General features: G+C 39.3%; 1 protein-coding gene across 1 annotated transcript in view; it reads left to right on the top strand.

Annotated features, from left to right (window-relative positions):
* Positions 1 to 16,603, top strand: part of Abcg2 (ATP binding cassette subfamily G member 2 (Junior blood group)) — a 56,370-nt gene that overhangs the window by 18,340 nt on the left and 21,427 nt on the right. Inside the window, exons 3-5 of the mRNA XM_042668468.1 lie at positions 10,144 to 10,203; positions 12,193 to 12,307; positions 13,160 to 13,312. Of these exons, the coding sequence (XP_042524402.1) occupies positions 10,144 to 10,203; positions 12,193 to 12,307; positions 13,160 to 13,312 (328 nt within the window). The remainder of the gene's footprint in view (positions 1 to 10,143; positions 10,204 to 12,192; positions 12,308 to 13,159; positions 13,313 to 16,603) is intronic.

The raw sequence follows: 16,603 nt of genomic DNA, 5'->3' as shown, positions 1-16,603 counted from the left end.
TAGTTCAGAGATGTCACTACAGTTCATGCTTTTATGATTCCCAAAGAATTTATACTTCTCTATGGTATCAGGAAGAAATTTGCATCAAGCAGCATAATGTATGTGTTTTATTTGTTGAATGGCAGAAAATAATTATTCCTAGGCAAAGCCAGCAAGTTCTTTTGACTGTAAAGCTTGGGAATTGGTTTATAAAAGTGTCCTTTGACTCAGTGTGGCTGCAGACCTATATGGAATCAGATCACCCTCCTGTTTCCTTGATGCTTTGTAAGGAGCTATTGTCTTTTCTTCCTAGAAAGAAACTTTGCAGGTCAGAAATGTCCTAGTTTTTTCACAGGGTAAGGCAATGTGAAAGCAGGATAGAACATTACTGGGTGTCAATGGGAGAGAAATGATAAGATTTTGAGACTGACATGGGCCAGACTCCTGTGCAGGATTAGAACTCTGCCTACACAGCAACACCTACTATCATATGCCTGTTACTTTTGTCTAGTTAAGGACTCTTTATTGAAGAATAAGAAATAGGATGGTGGATGCAAAGCTTGTGTGTGTGTGTGTGTGTGTGTGTGTGTGTGTCCACACTGTCCTGAGGCTTGAACTCAGGACCTCGGCACTGTCCTCCCTCAGCTTTTTGCTCAAGGTTACTTACCATTGTACTACTCAAGCCACAGCTCCACTTCTGGCTTTCTGATATTCAATTGGAGATAGAGTCTCAGGACTTTCCTACCTGAACTGGCTTTGAACCACAATCCTCAGATTGATCCTGAGTAGCTCCTGAGTAGCTTGAATTGCAGGTGTGAGCCATCAGCACCTGGCAAAGCTTTTTATCTTTTGCTGTCTGCTTAAGCAGGGTAACTTAATGAAGCACAGACAAACCTTTTGTAACTCATAGTAATCAAGAAAATAATGGTAATCTCAGCTGAAAGAGGTGGAAAGTAACAATTTGAATGTGGGCCAGTTGATTAGATGTAAAAACGCATATTGTGTGAGGACACATTTTTTTCAGCTTCTTATTGTTATTATAAAGGTGATATACAAAGATTTGAGTGCAGTTACATCAATCAGGTAAATAGTATATTTTTTGGACAATGTCACCCTTTCCCTAGTGCTCTCCCAGTTTTTCCTTTCTATCCCTAACCCACAAGTTGTATAGTTAATTTTCAACATAGTGTCTGGTGAGTACTGGTGCTGTATTTGTTCACCCTTTGTCCCTCCATTTCTATGCCCTCAGTTACATCCCAAAGATAGGTAAGTAAAGAAACAAGGCAAAAAGATAAAACAGCAACAAGTTCCTGAAGTTGATAAATAGTATTTTAGATGATGAGATGCACATAGAGGACACATTTTTTTTTATTATTTTTTGATTGGTCATGAGGCTTGGGCGCTGTCCCTCAGTTCTTCAGCTCAAGGCGAGCGCTCTACCACTTGAGCTACAGCACCACTTCCAGTTTTCTGGTGGTTTATTGGAGATAAGAGTTTCACGGACTTTCCTGCCTGGACTGGCTTTGAACCGTAATCCTCAGATCTCAGCCTCCTGAGTAGCTAGGATTACAGGCGTGAGCCACCGGCGCCCGGCTAGGACACATTTTTTTGAATGTGGTACTGAGATTGCTTTCAAGGCCTTTGTCATGCTAGGCACGTGCTGTAGCACTGAGAAGCTTTTCTTACTACTTTCAAGTTGAGAGAATAGTGATGAGATACACCAAATGCCTCCTGTGCTCAGAGCTTCACAGTATTTATGGTTGAATGATGGCATCTTAGCAAAGAAGAAGGCTTTCCTAGACTCATAAAAACTAGACTAATCTTGCAATTCTGTTTTTTTTTTATAATTGGAAAGACACCAAGGGTTGGTATTCAGGCTTACTCACATTTCTTTGTGAGTATACATGGGAACATCATCCTTTGTTTTTTCTATGCCAGTCCTGGTCTTGAACTTAGGGCCTGGGAATTGTCCCTGAACATCTTTTGGTCAAAGCTCTACCACTTGAGCCACAGCCCCCACTTCTGACTTTTGTAGTTTAGTGGATATAAGAGTCTCACAGACTTTCCTACCCAGGCTAACTTTGAACCATGTTCTTCAGATCTTAGCCTCCTGATTAGCTAGGATTATAGGTGTGAGCCACCAGTTCCTGCAAAAGAACTAGGACAATAAATCTTTTGGGAATTGTTAGGTGTTACTTATAATCTAAAGTCTTCTTTTGTGTGCCAGTTCTAGGGCTTGAACTCAGAGCCAGAGTGCTATCCCTGAGCTTTTTGTGCACAATGCTAGTGCTCTGCCACTTTGAGCCACAGCACCATTTCCTCATGATCCTTTTTTGACTACACCAATTTCTCTGGTCTTTGGGATCTAAATTAGAGCTCCTATGGTGTGGGAAGGGGTGCTGTCATTATCTTCCTTAGGTTTGATAGCATATCACCATTTAGATCAACACCTATATTCATAAAATGTTGAAGAGAATTAAGAATGATAAAAACAGAAACTCATCCTTGGCAACTGTCCTAGTGATAGAAGATTCAGATAGATAAAAGTCATAAAATGTTGAAGAGAATTTTGACTTTTATCTATCTGAATCTTCTATCACTAGGACAGTTGCCAAGGATGATTTTCTGTTTTTATCATTCTTAATTTACATTTCTCAGTGAGAAGTTTCATTTATCATCTATTTGATTTGCTGTATAGATTCGTGTATTTATATTTCATTCAATTGCATTCAGAAGTAATACATTACTATTATTTAATCTCTATACTTGTATTTTCCTGATGAAGAGTGAAAGGATTTTCAAGGTGAGTCCCTCATTCATTTGATTTACCCTCATCCTTCAGTATTTCCTTTGCTTAGGAAGAAGTTCCAAACATTATATTTAACCTGCTTCGGATCTAGAATCAATTGCTGTTTATTTTTTGGAGTATGTATTTAGAAACCAAGGTCTGGGTGTTGAGAATGATCATTGCTAAACCAGGTGCTGGGGACTCACCTCTAAAATCTTAGTTATTCAGGATGCTGAGATCTGAGGATATGTTTGAAGCCAGCCCAGGTGGAAAAGTACATTAGACTCTTATCTACAAGTAACCAGAAAAAAGTCAAAAGTGGAGGTGTGACTTGAGTGGTAGAGCACCAGGCTTAAGCAAAAAAGCTAAACAAGCATGCGAGGCCTGAGGTCAAGTCCCAGTACCAGTACAGCAGAAGAAAAAGGAGGAAAAGAGGAGGAGGAGGGAGGAGAGTAAGGGAGAAGGAGGAGGAAAGGAAGGAAGGAAGGAAGGAAGGAAGGAAGGAAGGAAGGAAGGAAGGAAGGAAGGAAGGAAAGAAGGAAGGAAGGAAGGAAGGAAGGAAGGAAGGAAGGAAGGAAGGAAGGAAGGAAGGAAGGAAGGAGAATGCTCTTGCTGTTAGAATTCCATTACTTTGAGGCTTCTCAATGGAAATAACTAGGAAATATATTTTCCATCTAACTTTCTTTAGCTGCCTCTATATAGATTTAAACTCTTGACATCCCATTAATGCATGAATTCGAATCCAACACTTTGGATTCTTCCACATTTCTATATCTGGGAAAGACCTGGATGTCATTAGTCTTAATGTACTTACTACTTTGCTCAAGTTTTCTTCTTTCTTAATGTAAGCATGTGTCTAGTATGGAGGCTCCTCTCATCCTCCATCCTTGAATTGTGGTCTGTATTCTTGGGTCATGCAGTGGCTTTGTCTCTCCCCAGAACTCCCATAACCTCCCTACTGGAAAAGGAAAGGAGGGGGATTAGCCTAGTAGATATGATTGACACATTATTGGAACCAAAAATAACAAATAAGAATGTAACTCAGTTTTTTTCCCATTCACAATGTATAAATTTTGATAAGTTATTTTTTTAATTACCTGACTTTTTATTTTCAAGACTAGGACTTGGACTCTTAATCTGATGCTTTTACTTATTGGCTAGTGCACTACCACCTGAGCCACATCTTCAACCTCTGATTTTATTTCTAAATGACACATAAACACATAAATAATGGACACATAGTTCCCATGGTTTCCCTTATTTGCAATAACTAGTACATGTGTAGGACAAGCAGAAAAGGCCAAAAGCTATGTACATATGACCATATAAGATGATGTTAAGTGAAATGAACCCCAAGATAGGGACACAAATACCTTTTTTCTTGCTTGCTATTGTCTCTAATGTATTTATAATGTACCAGGTGATTTTTTTTTGTTGCTTTGTATGTTCCTCCCCCACTGTATAACCCATGTTTTCAAAAGATGCCCTGCATCTTGTATATATACTTCTCTAATTCAGGGAGGCGAAGGGAAAAAACAAAATGCATAAATAAGGATACAACATCAAGTACAGTGAGAACAGGGGTTATACCATGGGGGAGGGACATACAAAGACAAAAAAATCACGTGGTACATTATAAAGTACATTAGAAACAATAGCAAGCAAGAAAAAAAACACATTTGATGTTGGTATAATTTGAGGAGCAGAAAGGGAAAAACAAATTGTTTAAATAGGGATACAGGTTGACCAGTTGTAACAATGAGATGTACAAGATACAGGTTGACCAATTGGCAGCAATGAGATATACAAGACCCTGTTGAAAAACGAACTTTACAATTTAGGCGAGGGGGGAGGGAGTATAGCTATAGAGGTGAGAGGGAAGGGATGGTAGGGGGGAAACAAAGGAGGAGGCAACAATGCTCAATAGGAAATGTACTCATTACCTTGCTCAAGTAACTGTAACCCCTCTGTACAGCATTTTAACAATAAAAAAGAAAGAAAAAATGGACACATCAATGGCTTATTTCCTAATTCCTGGCTTTTAAAAATTAAAAAAATGTCTTTTTTGTAGAACAATGTAGATCTTTATATATATGATGAATTTCAGTGCCTGGCTTTGGCTATGACACTAGCAGTACACATAGGTCACTTGTTCACAAGTCTTGTTGTTTAAAGGGAAATTCAGAAAACAAGAGCACTTTTACTACATTGCTCTGCATGATAGAAGGATTCAAAGCCATAGCTCAAATGGAGGGCTTGGCAAATAGAGACTGAAAATTGAGGACCTTGTAGAATGATGTGTGTAGGGAGGTAGGCCATGCTCCAAGAACAGGCTTCACTCCTGTACACATAAACAAAACAAGACTAAAGGTTTATTATCGACTCAAATGTAATGGAAGTAACATGGTTTGATTTCATTAATTCATGTTCAGTGAGGTGCTTGTCCTCAGAAGGAAGCAGCAGGAAGTGGTCTCATTATGGAATGTTCTTGGCAATATTTCACATTATAATAGCAGTGAGATACATGCAAGTGTTGTAAAGCAATAAACAAAAGTGGAGAAGAGCTTGTGAGGGATGGCAGAAGAGCAGATGGTGAGGAGAGAAGGTAATGTGGACTGTTGACTTTTATAAAGAATCTGATCATAAATATTTTCAGCTTATTGGTTCATATATTACATTACAATTACACTTTGTCCTTGCACCATAAAAACATCTTCAGACACTACATAAACCAATGAGCATGATTCTTTTCCAATCACACCATTCAAATAGAGAACAGGTAACCAGCTGCAGTATGCTGATCCCAGAAGCAGAGTGAGAACTCCACAAAGGCCAGGACTTTGATTTTTTTCCATTTCTTTCTTTCTTTTTTTTTTTTTTTTGGGTCCGGTCGTGGGGCCTGAACTCTGGACTTGGGCGATGTCCCTCAGCTCTTCAGCTCAAGGCTAGCGCTCTACCACGTGAGCCACAGCGCCACTTCCGGCTTTTTTCTTTTTGCTTATGTGATGCTGAGGAATGGAACCCAGGGCCTCAGGCATGCAAGGCAAGCACTCTACCACTGAGCCAACTTCCCAGCCCATTTTTTTCCATTTCTTAACTGCTTTCTTTATTCTCTGCCTTCTCTCATGTTCTGTAAGAGTGTCTTGTGTGTACATACTTGGTGCTTAATCATTGTGCTCAGTGAATGGAGGTGTGATTAGACACTGCTCCAGATGGGAATTCTTGCATTTATGGTGCATCAATATTGTATTCTGTAATGTTGGAGCTTAGTGTCAATGCCAGCCAGAGTCAAGTACCTGTAATTTTTTTTTCTTGACACAATCATTTCCAGTTTTGGGTGAAACATTCCAAATTGCTTGGTCTTTATATGAGTAGATCTTTTTAAAATCTGGAAAGGTTTTCTGGCAAAGAATCCTTAGACACTAGGGAGCTATTAATAAAGAAATGCATCATAAGCTACAGTTAAGAGTTACTTACCCAATCATTGGTGTGTTCTTACATTAGACAAAAGAGGAGCACAACAGATGATAAGGTTTTTCTGTGCTAAAGTATACTTCAATTTTATGAAATTCTTATTTGTCTGGTATTTCAGCAAGAGACATCATAGTTAATAATCAAAGAGAAAAAAATACATTCACTTTAGCACCTGCCAGGCATTGTATAATTGTCACAGTTCAAGTCTCAAAGGCAGTACATACTGAGATCTTCTTGACTGTGATGCAACAATTGTATAATTACAGGGTAGACTGATGTGGGAACCACTATCTTAGAGCAAAATGGTTATCAGGTTTGGCCTTACAGTGGAAATAGATGTTTTCACTGGGAATCCATCTTGACCTACTTACCAATTGTAGAGACTTGGCATCATACAAGGGTCTTAGATGAGCTTCTGTTTTATCATCTCCATGTACATGCCATGGGCCTTCCTTTAATTCTTTTCTCTCCAGGTCACTTGATTTAGCCATATCATCTACTTTTGGAATAAAACTCAAACTATATGCCATCTTTTTGGGTCTCAACACAGTAAACATTGCTGTATTGTGTTTCTGTGCTCTTACTCACCTGAACTGTTCACATCCCTCACACATCTACTTTGGTAAAATAACAGGTGTTATGGTCCTGTAAACCATTAAAAAGGTGCCCATTGCTAAAGAGATAACTCCCAATTCTAAATGGAGTATGCCCTTCTTAGACACTTAAGAAAGAAGGGATGGTTGCTGGTGGCTCATACCTGTAAGGCTAGCTACTCAGGAGACTGAGATCTGAGGGTCAGGGTTCAAAGATAGCTTTGGCAGGAAAGCCCATGAGACTCTTAGCTCCAATTAACTGCCAGAAAACTGGAAGCAGTGCTGTGGCTCAAAGAGGTAGAGCACTAGTCTTGAGCAACAGGCCCTGAGTTCAAGCCCCATGACTGTTGCTACCCACAAACAGGAACAGCATGGCAGGATATCTGGGCCAAAGAAATAAAAGAAAAAGAAGCACACAGGAAAGTTGGGGACCAAGGGACCCAGATGTTACTGTCTTCTGAACCCCAAGTTCCCATTAACAAACTTATTTATTTAGTTCAGCCCAGGGGAGGTAATGACAGGTACGTGTGGGAACTATTTTTAGGGTGTCAATCTATCTTGTGGTTATAACTTTAACATAAGGGAAGGGCTACGGGGCGGCGCGTGGGCCGGGCCAGCAGAGAGGAGGACCAGATGCGCCAGGATCTCTGTGCTCCTGGGACTCCTGTGGAAGAGGAGGAGGATCCCGAGCTCCTGGCCCGCTTGGGCGAAGATTAATGAATGTGAAAAGAAAAAGAAGGAAGACTATGAAAGCCACAGCGATCTTGTTTTTGAGAAGATACATTCAGTGAAAATTTTAATTGAAGCTAGAAATCTTGGACTTTGAGAGATGGAGAAACCTCTGAAGGAGCAGGAGACCTGAGAGAACATGGAAGTACAATGGTACCTGTGGATGGACCAGGCCTCTGTGGACTTTGTCTGAGGATGGACCCTGCCTGGGATGACTACCTCTGGACATGAGATTCAGGTGAAAACAAGAATGCTATCCATGCCATGCCACAAAGAACTTTGCTCCTGACTCAACACTCACAAAGATCTTTGCTCCTGACTCAACACGTCTCCACCCAGAAACAAGCAATGATATTTTTGTTGGAAATGATGGCATACACGTCTGAAATCAAAGCTCTTCTCGCTCACACACCGCAACCAAAGAAAATCTGTCAGAGGAAGAAAATCAGATGAATGAGCTATTCATGCCCAATTCTCGTTGTGCCTGAGATCTAACTCTTTCCCTCTCTCCCCTTATCTTTCTCTCTCTCTTTCTGTTTCTCCTTTTCAATTTTTTTTTGTTTCTCTTTCTCCTTTTCAATTTTTTTTTTGTCAATCACTTTCCCTTTCCTTTTGGCTCTCAATCACTTCAAGTTGCATTTCCTTTATGGGTAGTCCAAAAATGTGTCGAATAATGCTGATCTCAGGAAACAAAATCTTTGTTCTGTTTCTGCTAACTTAGTTCCGTGGACATAAACAGAAGTAATCTTTGATGGCACCCATGACTCCTCTTCCTTGTTTTTCTCAAGGAATTGACACTTTGGGAATTTAAGGTAACTTCACAGAAAGGAGATGGTTTGACATCTGATCAGGGCAGCCATTCAGTCCACTCCTTTTACTCCCATCTCTTCGATGTCTGTACTTCGCAGTCCCTGGATTATCTCACTTGGTTGCGCACACTCCCTGCAGGGTCTCACGCTTTGTCCTAACCAAGCTCCAGGTTAAGGAAGAAAAGACTCTTTTCTAAGACCACACAATTATTTTTTTTAGCTTTTGAGCATTTACCCAAATGATGAGAAACAAGACCACACTAAAGCTACCAGCACTATTATGTTTATTGCAGCATTATTTACCATAGCGAAGATACGGAACCAACCCAGGTGCCCCTCAGTAGATGAATGGATCAAGAAAATGTGGTATATATACACAGTGGAATTCTATGCCTCCATCATAAAGAATGGCGTTGCTCCATTTGTTAGGAAATGAAAGACTTAGAAAAAAATATATTAAGTAAAGTAAGCCAGGCCCAAAGGAACATAGGTCCCATGGTTTCCCTTATTTGCAATGACTAGTATCTGTCTGAGTCAAGCAGGAAAGGTCAGATAAGTTGATGTTAGGGAAATGAATCCCAAGATATGTATTCAAATGTTTTTTTTTTCTTTCAGGTGATTGTTTCTAACACATTTATAAAATGATTTCTTTATTGCTTTGTATGTCCCTCCCCCACGGTATAACCCCTGCTTTCACTGTATTTGATATTGGTATAATTTGTCAGAGGAAGGGAAAAAACAAATCGTTTAAATAGGGATACAGGTGGACCCATTGCAACAATGAGATGTACAAGTCGTTATGTTGAAAAACAAACTTTACAACTTTGGGGCGGGGGCAGGGTTGGGTGGGGAGATGGGAGGGGTGGAGGATGGGAAGGTATGGGAAGGGGAAACAAAGGAGGAGGCTACAATGCTTGATAAGAAATGTACTCATAATCTTGCCCATGTAATTTTAATCCCTCTGTACAGTATTTTCACAATAAAAAATGTACATCATAATGAGAAAAAGCATTAACATAAGGTATAGTTTGTATACATGGTGATAATTGACTCCCTCATTAGGGAGTGGAGGGGAACAATAAACAGACATTCATCTTATTTCCAAGGTCTTAAGCTTATAGTGTCCAAAACAGCTCTAACTTAGACTTAGGGTAGTAATTTATCCTTCTGTTTTGCTTTGACTGTTTGGCTTTCTGGGGTCCAGTTCTCAGCTTTCTGAGTACTATTGAGGTGGCATTCCAACCTCTTAACCCTTTCCTGGTCTCACAGCTTGGCTCTACACACAACCAACCAAAAAAGAAAAAAGAAAAGAAAAAGAAGGAATAATCTTTTCTGGGGCTGCATATTTTGCCTTTGTAATTTGTAAGACCATTTTCTGGAATGCCAAACGATGCAGCTCTTTCATCCTCTAGAGTGCTTCATGCAAGCCTTAGGGTTTCTAACTTAAGATGTCTTGAATTTTGGTGTGATTTATGAACATTATTTCTGCTATGTTCTACAAGTAATGATTTATTGTGTCAAAGTGAAGTACCAAGTGAAGTGATTTGAACACACTGGTCATCAATGGTATTCAAATGCTGATGAACACTTCAACCTGTGTTAGGAGATACTATACTTTTATCAGTCAACAATTCTCTGTTACTCATCAAGACTTGGTACATTTTGCTGTTTACAAGTTTATCCATATTCTTGGGTGCATTGAGTGAAGATGCTAAATTTTGGAACTTTCTGTAGGGTGGAATAATAGATCAGTCTGTTTTAATGTTTGCAGTGGGATCATGAAGCCTGGCCTCAATGCCATTCTGGGACCCACAGGTGGAGGCAAATCATCGTGAGTATCACAGAATTATTCGTCTTTGCTCACTTGGAATCTACTTTTAAAGACTGCTTTATCATGAATGGGATTGCCTGAGCATTTGCTATGGTTGTGGGGTATGGGCCTAGGGGCTGCCTTGTGGTTGTTTCCAAGCACCAGGAAGTCATATTAGGTCATCTTCACCAATGGCACATGCTAAAGGAGCTGGAATTTAATGTTGGCCTATATTATGGGCTAATGGGGAGGACAAAGAGAATGATATTTAAAATCAACGGAATGGAGCATAATTCAAGATTTAATTCAAGGCATGAGTTTAAATGAGAAAGCACATTGCCTATAATCCTAGCTACTCAGGAGGCTGATCGCTGATGATTATGGCTTGAAACCAGCTTGGATAAAAAGTTCTTGAGACTCTTATCTCCACTTAACTACCAAAAAGAAAGGTTGGAAACAATAGCAAGAAAGAAAAAACCACTTGTGTCCCTATCTTGGGGTTCATTTCACTTAACTTCATTTTATATGGTCGTATGTACATAGCTTTTGACCTTTTCAACTTGTCCCAGACATATACTAGTTATTGCAAATTAGGGAAAGCATGGGACCTATGTCTCTTTGGGCCTGGCTTACTTCATTTAATATAATTTTTTCCAAGTCTTTCCATTTCCTAACAAATGGGACAATGTCATTTTTTCTGATGGAGGCATAGAATTACACACACACACACACACACACACACACACACACACACACACACTATATATATATATATATATATATATATATATATATAAATCACATTTTCTTGATCCATTCATCTACTGAGGGGCATCTGGGTTGCTTCCATATCTTAGCTATGGTAAATAATGCTTTAATAAACGTAGTTGTGCTGGTAGCCTTAGTATGGTCTTGTTTGTGATCATTTGGGTAAATACCCAAAAGTGGGACTGCTGGGTTATAGGGGAGCTCTATGTGGAGTCTTTTGAGGAACCTCCATACTGCTTTCCAAAGTGGTTGAACAAGTTTACACTCCCACCAACAATAAGGTACCATGTAATTTTTTTTTGTTGTTTTGTATGTTCCTTCCCCACGGTATAATCCTTGTTTTCACTGTATTTGAAGTCAGTATAATTTGGGGAGGGGAAGGGAAAAAACAAGATGTTTAAATAGAATACAGGTTGACCCATTGTAACAATGAGATGTACAAGACACTATGTTGAAAAACGAACTTTACAATTTGGCGGGGGAGTGTAGTTGTGGAGGTGGGAGGGAGGGGATGTTAGGGGAAAAACAAAGGAGGAGGCAACAATGCTTGATAAGAAATGAACTCATTAATTACCTTGCTCATGTAACTGTAACCCCTCTGTACAGTATTTTCACAATAAAAAAAACTTACTTTAAAAAAAAAAGAAAGGCTGAAAGTGGAGCTGTAGATCAAGTTGTAGAGTGCTAGACCTGAGTAAAAAAAAGTTCAGGGACAGTTCCCAGGTCCGGAGTTCAAGCCCCAGGACCAGCACAAAATGAAACAACAACAACAAAAAAAAGAGAGCACATTATCTGGATTGACAACTGGGAGGATCTGACAGTAGGAAGAATTGCTTGGGAGGCCTATGATACATCAGCCTGTGTCCTTGTTTTCATATTTGGGGGCTTTCTTGTAGCATAGAATGAAAAGGAAGCTGAGAATTTGTATTATGTGTGTATATATAGACACATAATATACACATATATTTTATGTATATATATTATGTGTCTATATATACACACACATATATATACATACATAGGTATACATACATATGTATGATACATACACCAAACTTTATACATATTAAAGTTATACAAACATTCATGCGCACACACACTTGTGTCATTTTAGTTAAGCCATAGATTTCTTGGCTAGTTAATTTTTTAATATTAGCAGGATTTAGCTTCAGAGTAGTTGAGGGATATAACCTAGGGATATGGTAGGCAAAAGAAGCACACAACATATATATTTTCTTCTAGGTTGCTAGATATATTAGCTGCAAGGAAAGACCCACATGGATTGTCTGGAGAAGTTCTGATAAATGGAGCACCTCGACCTGCCAATTTCAAATGTAATTCAGGTTATGTGGTACAGGTAAGTATGAGCAGATATGGATTTTAGGTTTCCTCTATTGCTTTGTTGGCACATGCCTTGGCTTATAGTTTAGTGTGCTTCCAGTTGATTGTGTAACCAGCTCATTGATCCATGTTTCTCTATACCAGCGTTTCCTAATCTCCATAGATGAGGCTGGAATTAATGGACAGGCAGAGAGGACCTGGAATATGACTCTGTGGACTAGAGGCACCAGCTCTAGCTGGCTATTTTTGTTGTTTTTCTTTGTTTTTGTTTTTGGTGAAGGCCCTGGGCTTGAACTCAGGGCTTGGGCACTGTGCTGTAGTGTTCAATGCTAGTACTCTACCACTTGAGCCACATCTCTACTTCCAGCTATTTTTTAGGGGTTGCTTAATTGGAGATAAGAATCTCATGGACTTTTTTGCCCAGACTAGCTTTAAACCATGATCCTCAGATCTCAGCCTCCTGAGTAGCTAGGATAAAGGTGTGAGCCAGTGGTGCTGGGTGGTAAGTCATTTTTAATGTATGCCCCATTATCCTTTTTTTGCCCTTCTTCCCCTTCTCCTCATCCTAGAAGAGGTCTGTGGCAAATACTTGTAGAAAGCAGTCTTGCAAATGCCTTGTAAAAATCATCATAGTTGTCTGAACTCTGTTTGAGGTTGCATTTGGGAGGGGGGGGGGGGGGTAAAAATATTCCCTGGAGACCAGAGAGTCTGTATATGGAGTTACTGCTATTGTTGAATTACAGAATTATACCTTGGGTATGCTGTTTTTATGGGTTAAGTTGCACATACTTGTGTGTATTTTGCACCCATATATTTACATATACTGAAAAATCCAGTATGTCTCATTAACATACTTTCTTGCCTCAAGGACGATGTGGTGATGGGCACCTTGACAGTGAGAGAGAATCTGCAATTCTCTGCAGCCCTTCGACTTCCAACAACCATGACAAACCATGAAAAAAATGAACGCATCAGCATGGTCATTAGAGAGTTAGGTCTGGATAAAGTGGCAGATTCCAAGGTAATGGAAAAGTGTTTTTGTTTCATAGCCAGGACTGTTCCTCTGTGAGTAACATGATCTTCATCAGATGTTTCCTAGAAGGTGTGTGAAATGAGTGCCTGCTCTCTACAAGGATTTTAAAAAAAGAAAAAGAAAAATTCACTAGTTCCATCATATGAAGTGCAAGTGAAGCTGGCAATGCAATCTTAACAATGTTGAGCCCTAGGAATGAAGCGTGGAAAAGTGTCCTCATATGGCTTCTTTTCTAAGTCTCTTCCCCTAGGAGGTTCTAGTCGTGGCTTTGGGGTATGTGGACACTTCCTTTTCTTCTTTCATATGTTGCTTTCCTTCTTTAGCTGTTCCCTCTTTTCCTCCAGGAGATGTTTACATTTTTTAGGCATATATCCTGACTTGAGAAATAACAGTAATCCAAGGACTCTCGGTGTGAAAGTTTTCTTTGCTGTAATTTGGTTTCCCAGACTACATTCAGTCATGTTAGGATTGTTTCTACTCTATACAGTGCTCAAGTTGCTTTTTCCAGTCCCTCTGTTGGTGTTTTTGTCTCTTTTTCCCTTCTTCCTTCCCTTCTTCCCTTTCCTCTGTCAATATTTCTTACCATACTCTTGCATGCCAAGTTCTGTTAGGTTTTAGAGCTAGGGTATGGCCAAGAGTAACAGAGTAGACAACATAGCTCCTCCATTCATGTGTTATGCAAGAGCAGAAGTAGAAACTGAGATGACTGTGGAAATTTTGAGTAACTATTTGGAGCTTTGGGCAAAAACAAGCCATGTGTTAGCTGTGGTTTAACTCCTGATTTGTCTACTTAGAGTTATAGAATAACAGAGTTTTCCTGGCTGCCGTTTCCCCTGACAGTCCTCTATGTGAAGTATATTTTGTTAGAATAACTCAGGGATGCCACTATTTATCTTTTAATTTTTATTTTTTTAATCATTACATTTTTTATTGGTTTTATAAAGGTGATATACAGCGGGGTTACCTTAGCTTTGATTTTTATGTGATTGGAACTTCTTTATCTTAACCATGTATGTTTAATTTTTATTTTGTCTTTTTAGTAAGGTACTTTGTTTTACTCTCTATTTTGCTATCTGGTTTTTTTGTTGTTGTTTCTTGTTTTGCTTTTGTGTTGTGATTGTACTCAGACACCTCATGGCTGCTAGTTAAGTTCTCTCCCACTGAGCTATGCCCTGCCTTATTCTTTTTTTTTAATACTGTACAGAGGGGTTACAATTACATGAGCAAGGTAATGAGTACATTTCTTATCAAGTATTGTTGCCTCCTACTTTTGTTTCCCCTTCCCATCCCCTCCCATCTCAACCCCCCCCACCCTGCGCCAAAGTTGTGAAGTTCATTTTTCGACATAATGTCTTGTACATCTGATTGTTGCAATGGGTCCACCTGTATCCCTATTTAAACAATTTGTTTTTTCTCTTCCGCTCCACATCATTATGTATTCATTCCTCTAAGTTTCTTTGGGTGGTGGGGCCTACCAAGGGAAATGTATAAAGGCAGATTTCATAAAATTGATATAATCTCAGTGTTTGAATTATTTAATTTTTTATTACTTTCATGTGTGTGTGTGTATATGTGTATGTATGCATGCACGTGTGCACGCATGTGTGTGCGTGCAATACTGGGGCTTGAACTCTGTGTCTGAGCTCTTTTGCTCAGTGTCACTTGAGCTCTACTCCCTGCTTTCTGTGGTTAAGTGGAGATAGGAGTATCTTGGACTCTTCCTGCCCTGGATGGCTTCAAATTGTGATCCCCAGATCTCTGAGCCTCCTGAGTAGCTAGGATTATAGATGTGAGCCCCCAGCATGCTTGCTTATTTTTTTTTTTTACTGTATTTGTTTGTTTGTGTATTGTCAGTCATGGAATTTGAGCTCAGGCCCTGAGCACTGTCCTTGAGCTCTTTTTGTTCAGAGCCACTTCCAGTTTTGAGTGATTAATTGAAGATAACAGTCTCATGGAGACTTTTCTGCCCCAGCTGGCTTTGAACTGCAGTCCCCAAATCTCAGCCTCCTAAGTAGCTAGGATTACAGGCATGAGCCACCACATCCAGCTATTTTTTTTTTATAAAACTTTATATATAAAAAATATAGTAAATATAGTCTTGTTACCATAATGATGTGATTTTTAGATAATTAGTATGGTATACTAATGCCATTACCAATGAGTATTACCAATACTCATGTGAATTTCTTAGTTGTTAGATCTTTTACCAGATCATTTTTTGTGTGAGTATTGGTCCTGGGACTTGAACTCAGGACCTGGGCACTGTCCCTGAGCTTCTTTCACTCAAAGCTAGAGCTCTACTACTTGAGCACAGCACCACTTGTTAAATCTTTTAAAGTTTAAAAAGTTGTCTTTAAGTAGTTGTACAAAGGGGCTTCAGTTCAACATATAAGTTTATAAGTACAATGTATCTTAATTAGTGTCATCCCTTCCACTATTCCACTACTCTCTCCCATCTCTCCTAATCCCTCCCATCCCCTCAAGTTACCTGGATATATATAAATATATATATATGAATATATGTATATATTCTATATAAGGAGAATATTTTGAATATATGAATATATGTAGGATATTTTGACTGTATTCTCCCATATGATCTTTATCCATTTGTCTACTCACTCACTCCCTTAGATTTCTCCCCTCTTCTGCCAACACATGTCCCAGCTTCCTGGTATTCCTTGTGTTAAACTCTGTTAATTTTTCAAAGGGTTTACACCATTGGAATCCTCTCCTGCATATAATAGGTGATTGGCTTATTCATACCAGTATGGCCATTTTCATACCTTATGCTTCGGTGACTTTGTTTGTATGGATATGCTTTTGAATGTGGATATGTTTTCATACATGTTTATAATTTAGATCTAACTTCCACTTATGAGCTTTTGGGCTAAGGCTAGCACTCTACCACTGAACCACAGCTTCACTTCTGACTTTTGGTGGTTCATTGGAGATAAGAATCTCATGGACTTTTTGGCCTGGTCTGAGATCCTCAGATCTCAGCCTTCTGAGTATCTAGGATTACAGGCATGAGCCACCAGTGCCCAGCTCCAATGCCCAGTTATTAGTTGGATTATTAATTCTTTGTCCTGGATATTAGGCTCTTGTCAAACATATAGTTGGCAAAGATCTCACATTCTCTAGGCTGTTTCTTTAGCTTGTAACTATGCCCTTCTCTATGAAAACTTTTCAGCTTGGTGCAATCCCATTGGTCAATTCTCTCTCCAATTTACTGAGCCTCTGGAATTCTACTCAGCAATTTTCTGCCAATGGCAATAA

Source organism: Dipodomys spectabilis, unplaced genomic scaffold, assembly GCF_019054845.1.
Source record: "Dipodomys spectabilis isolate Male_0828 unplaced genomic scaffold, ASM1905484v1 ptg000436l, whole genome shotgun sequence".
Lineage (NCBI taxonomy): Eukaryota > Metazoa > Chordata > Mammalia > Rodentia > Heteromyidae > Dipodomys > Dipodomys spectabilis.
The sequence above is the reverse complement of the archived record's forward strand: the minus strand, read 5'-3'. Positions and strand labels throughout refer to the sequence as shown.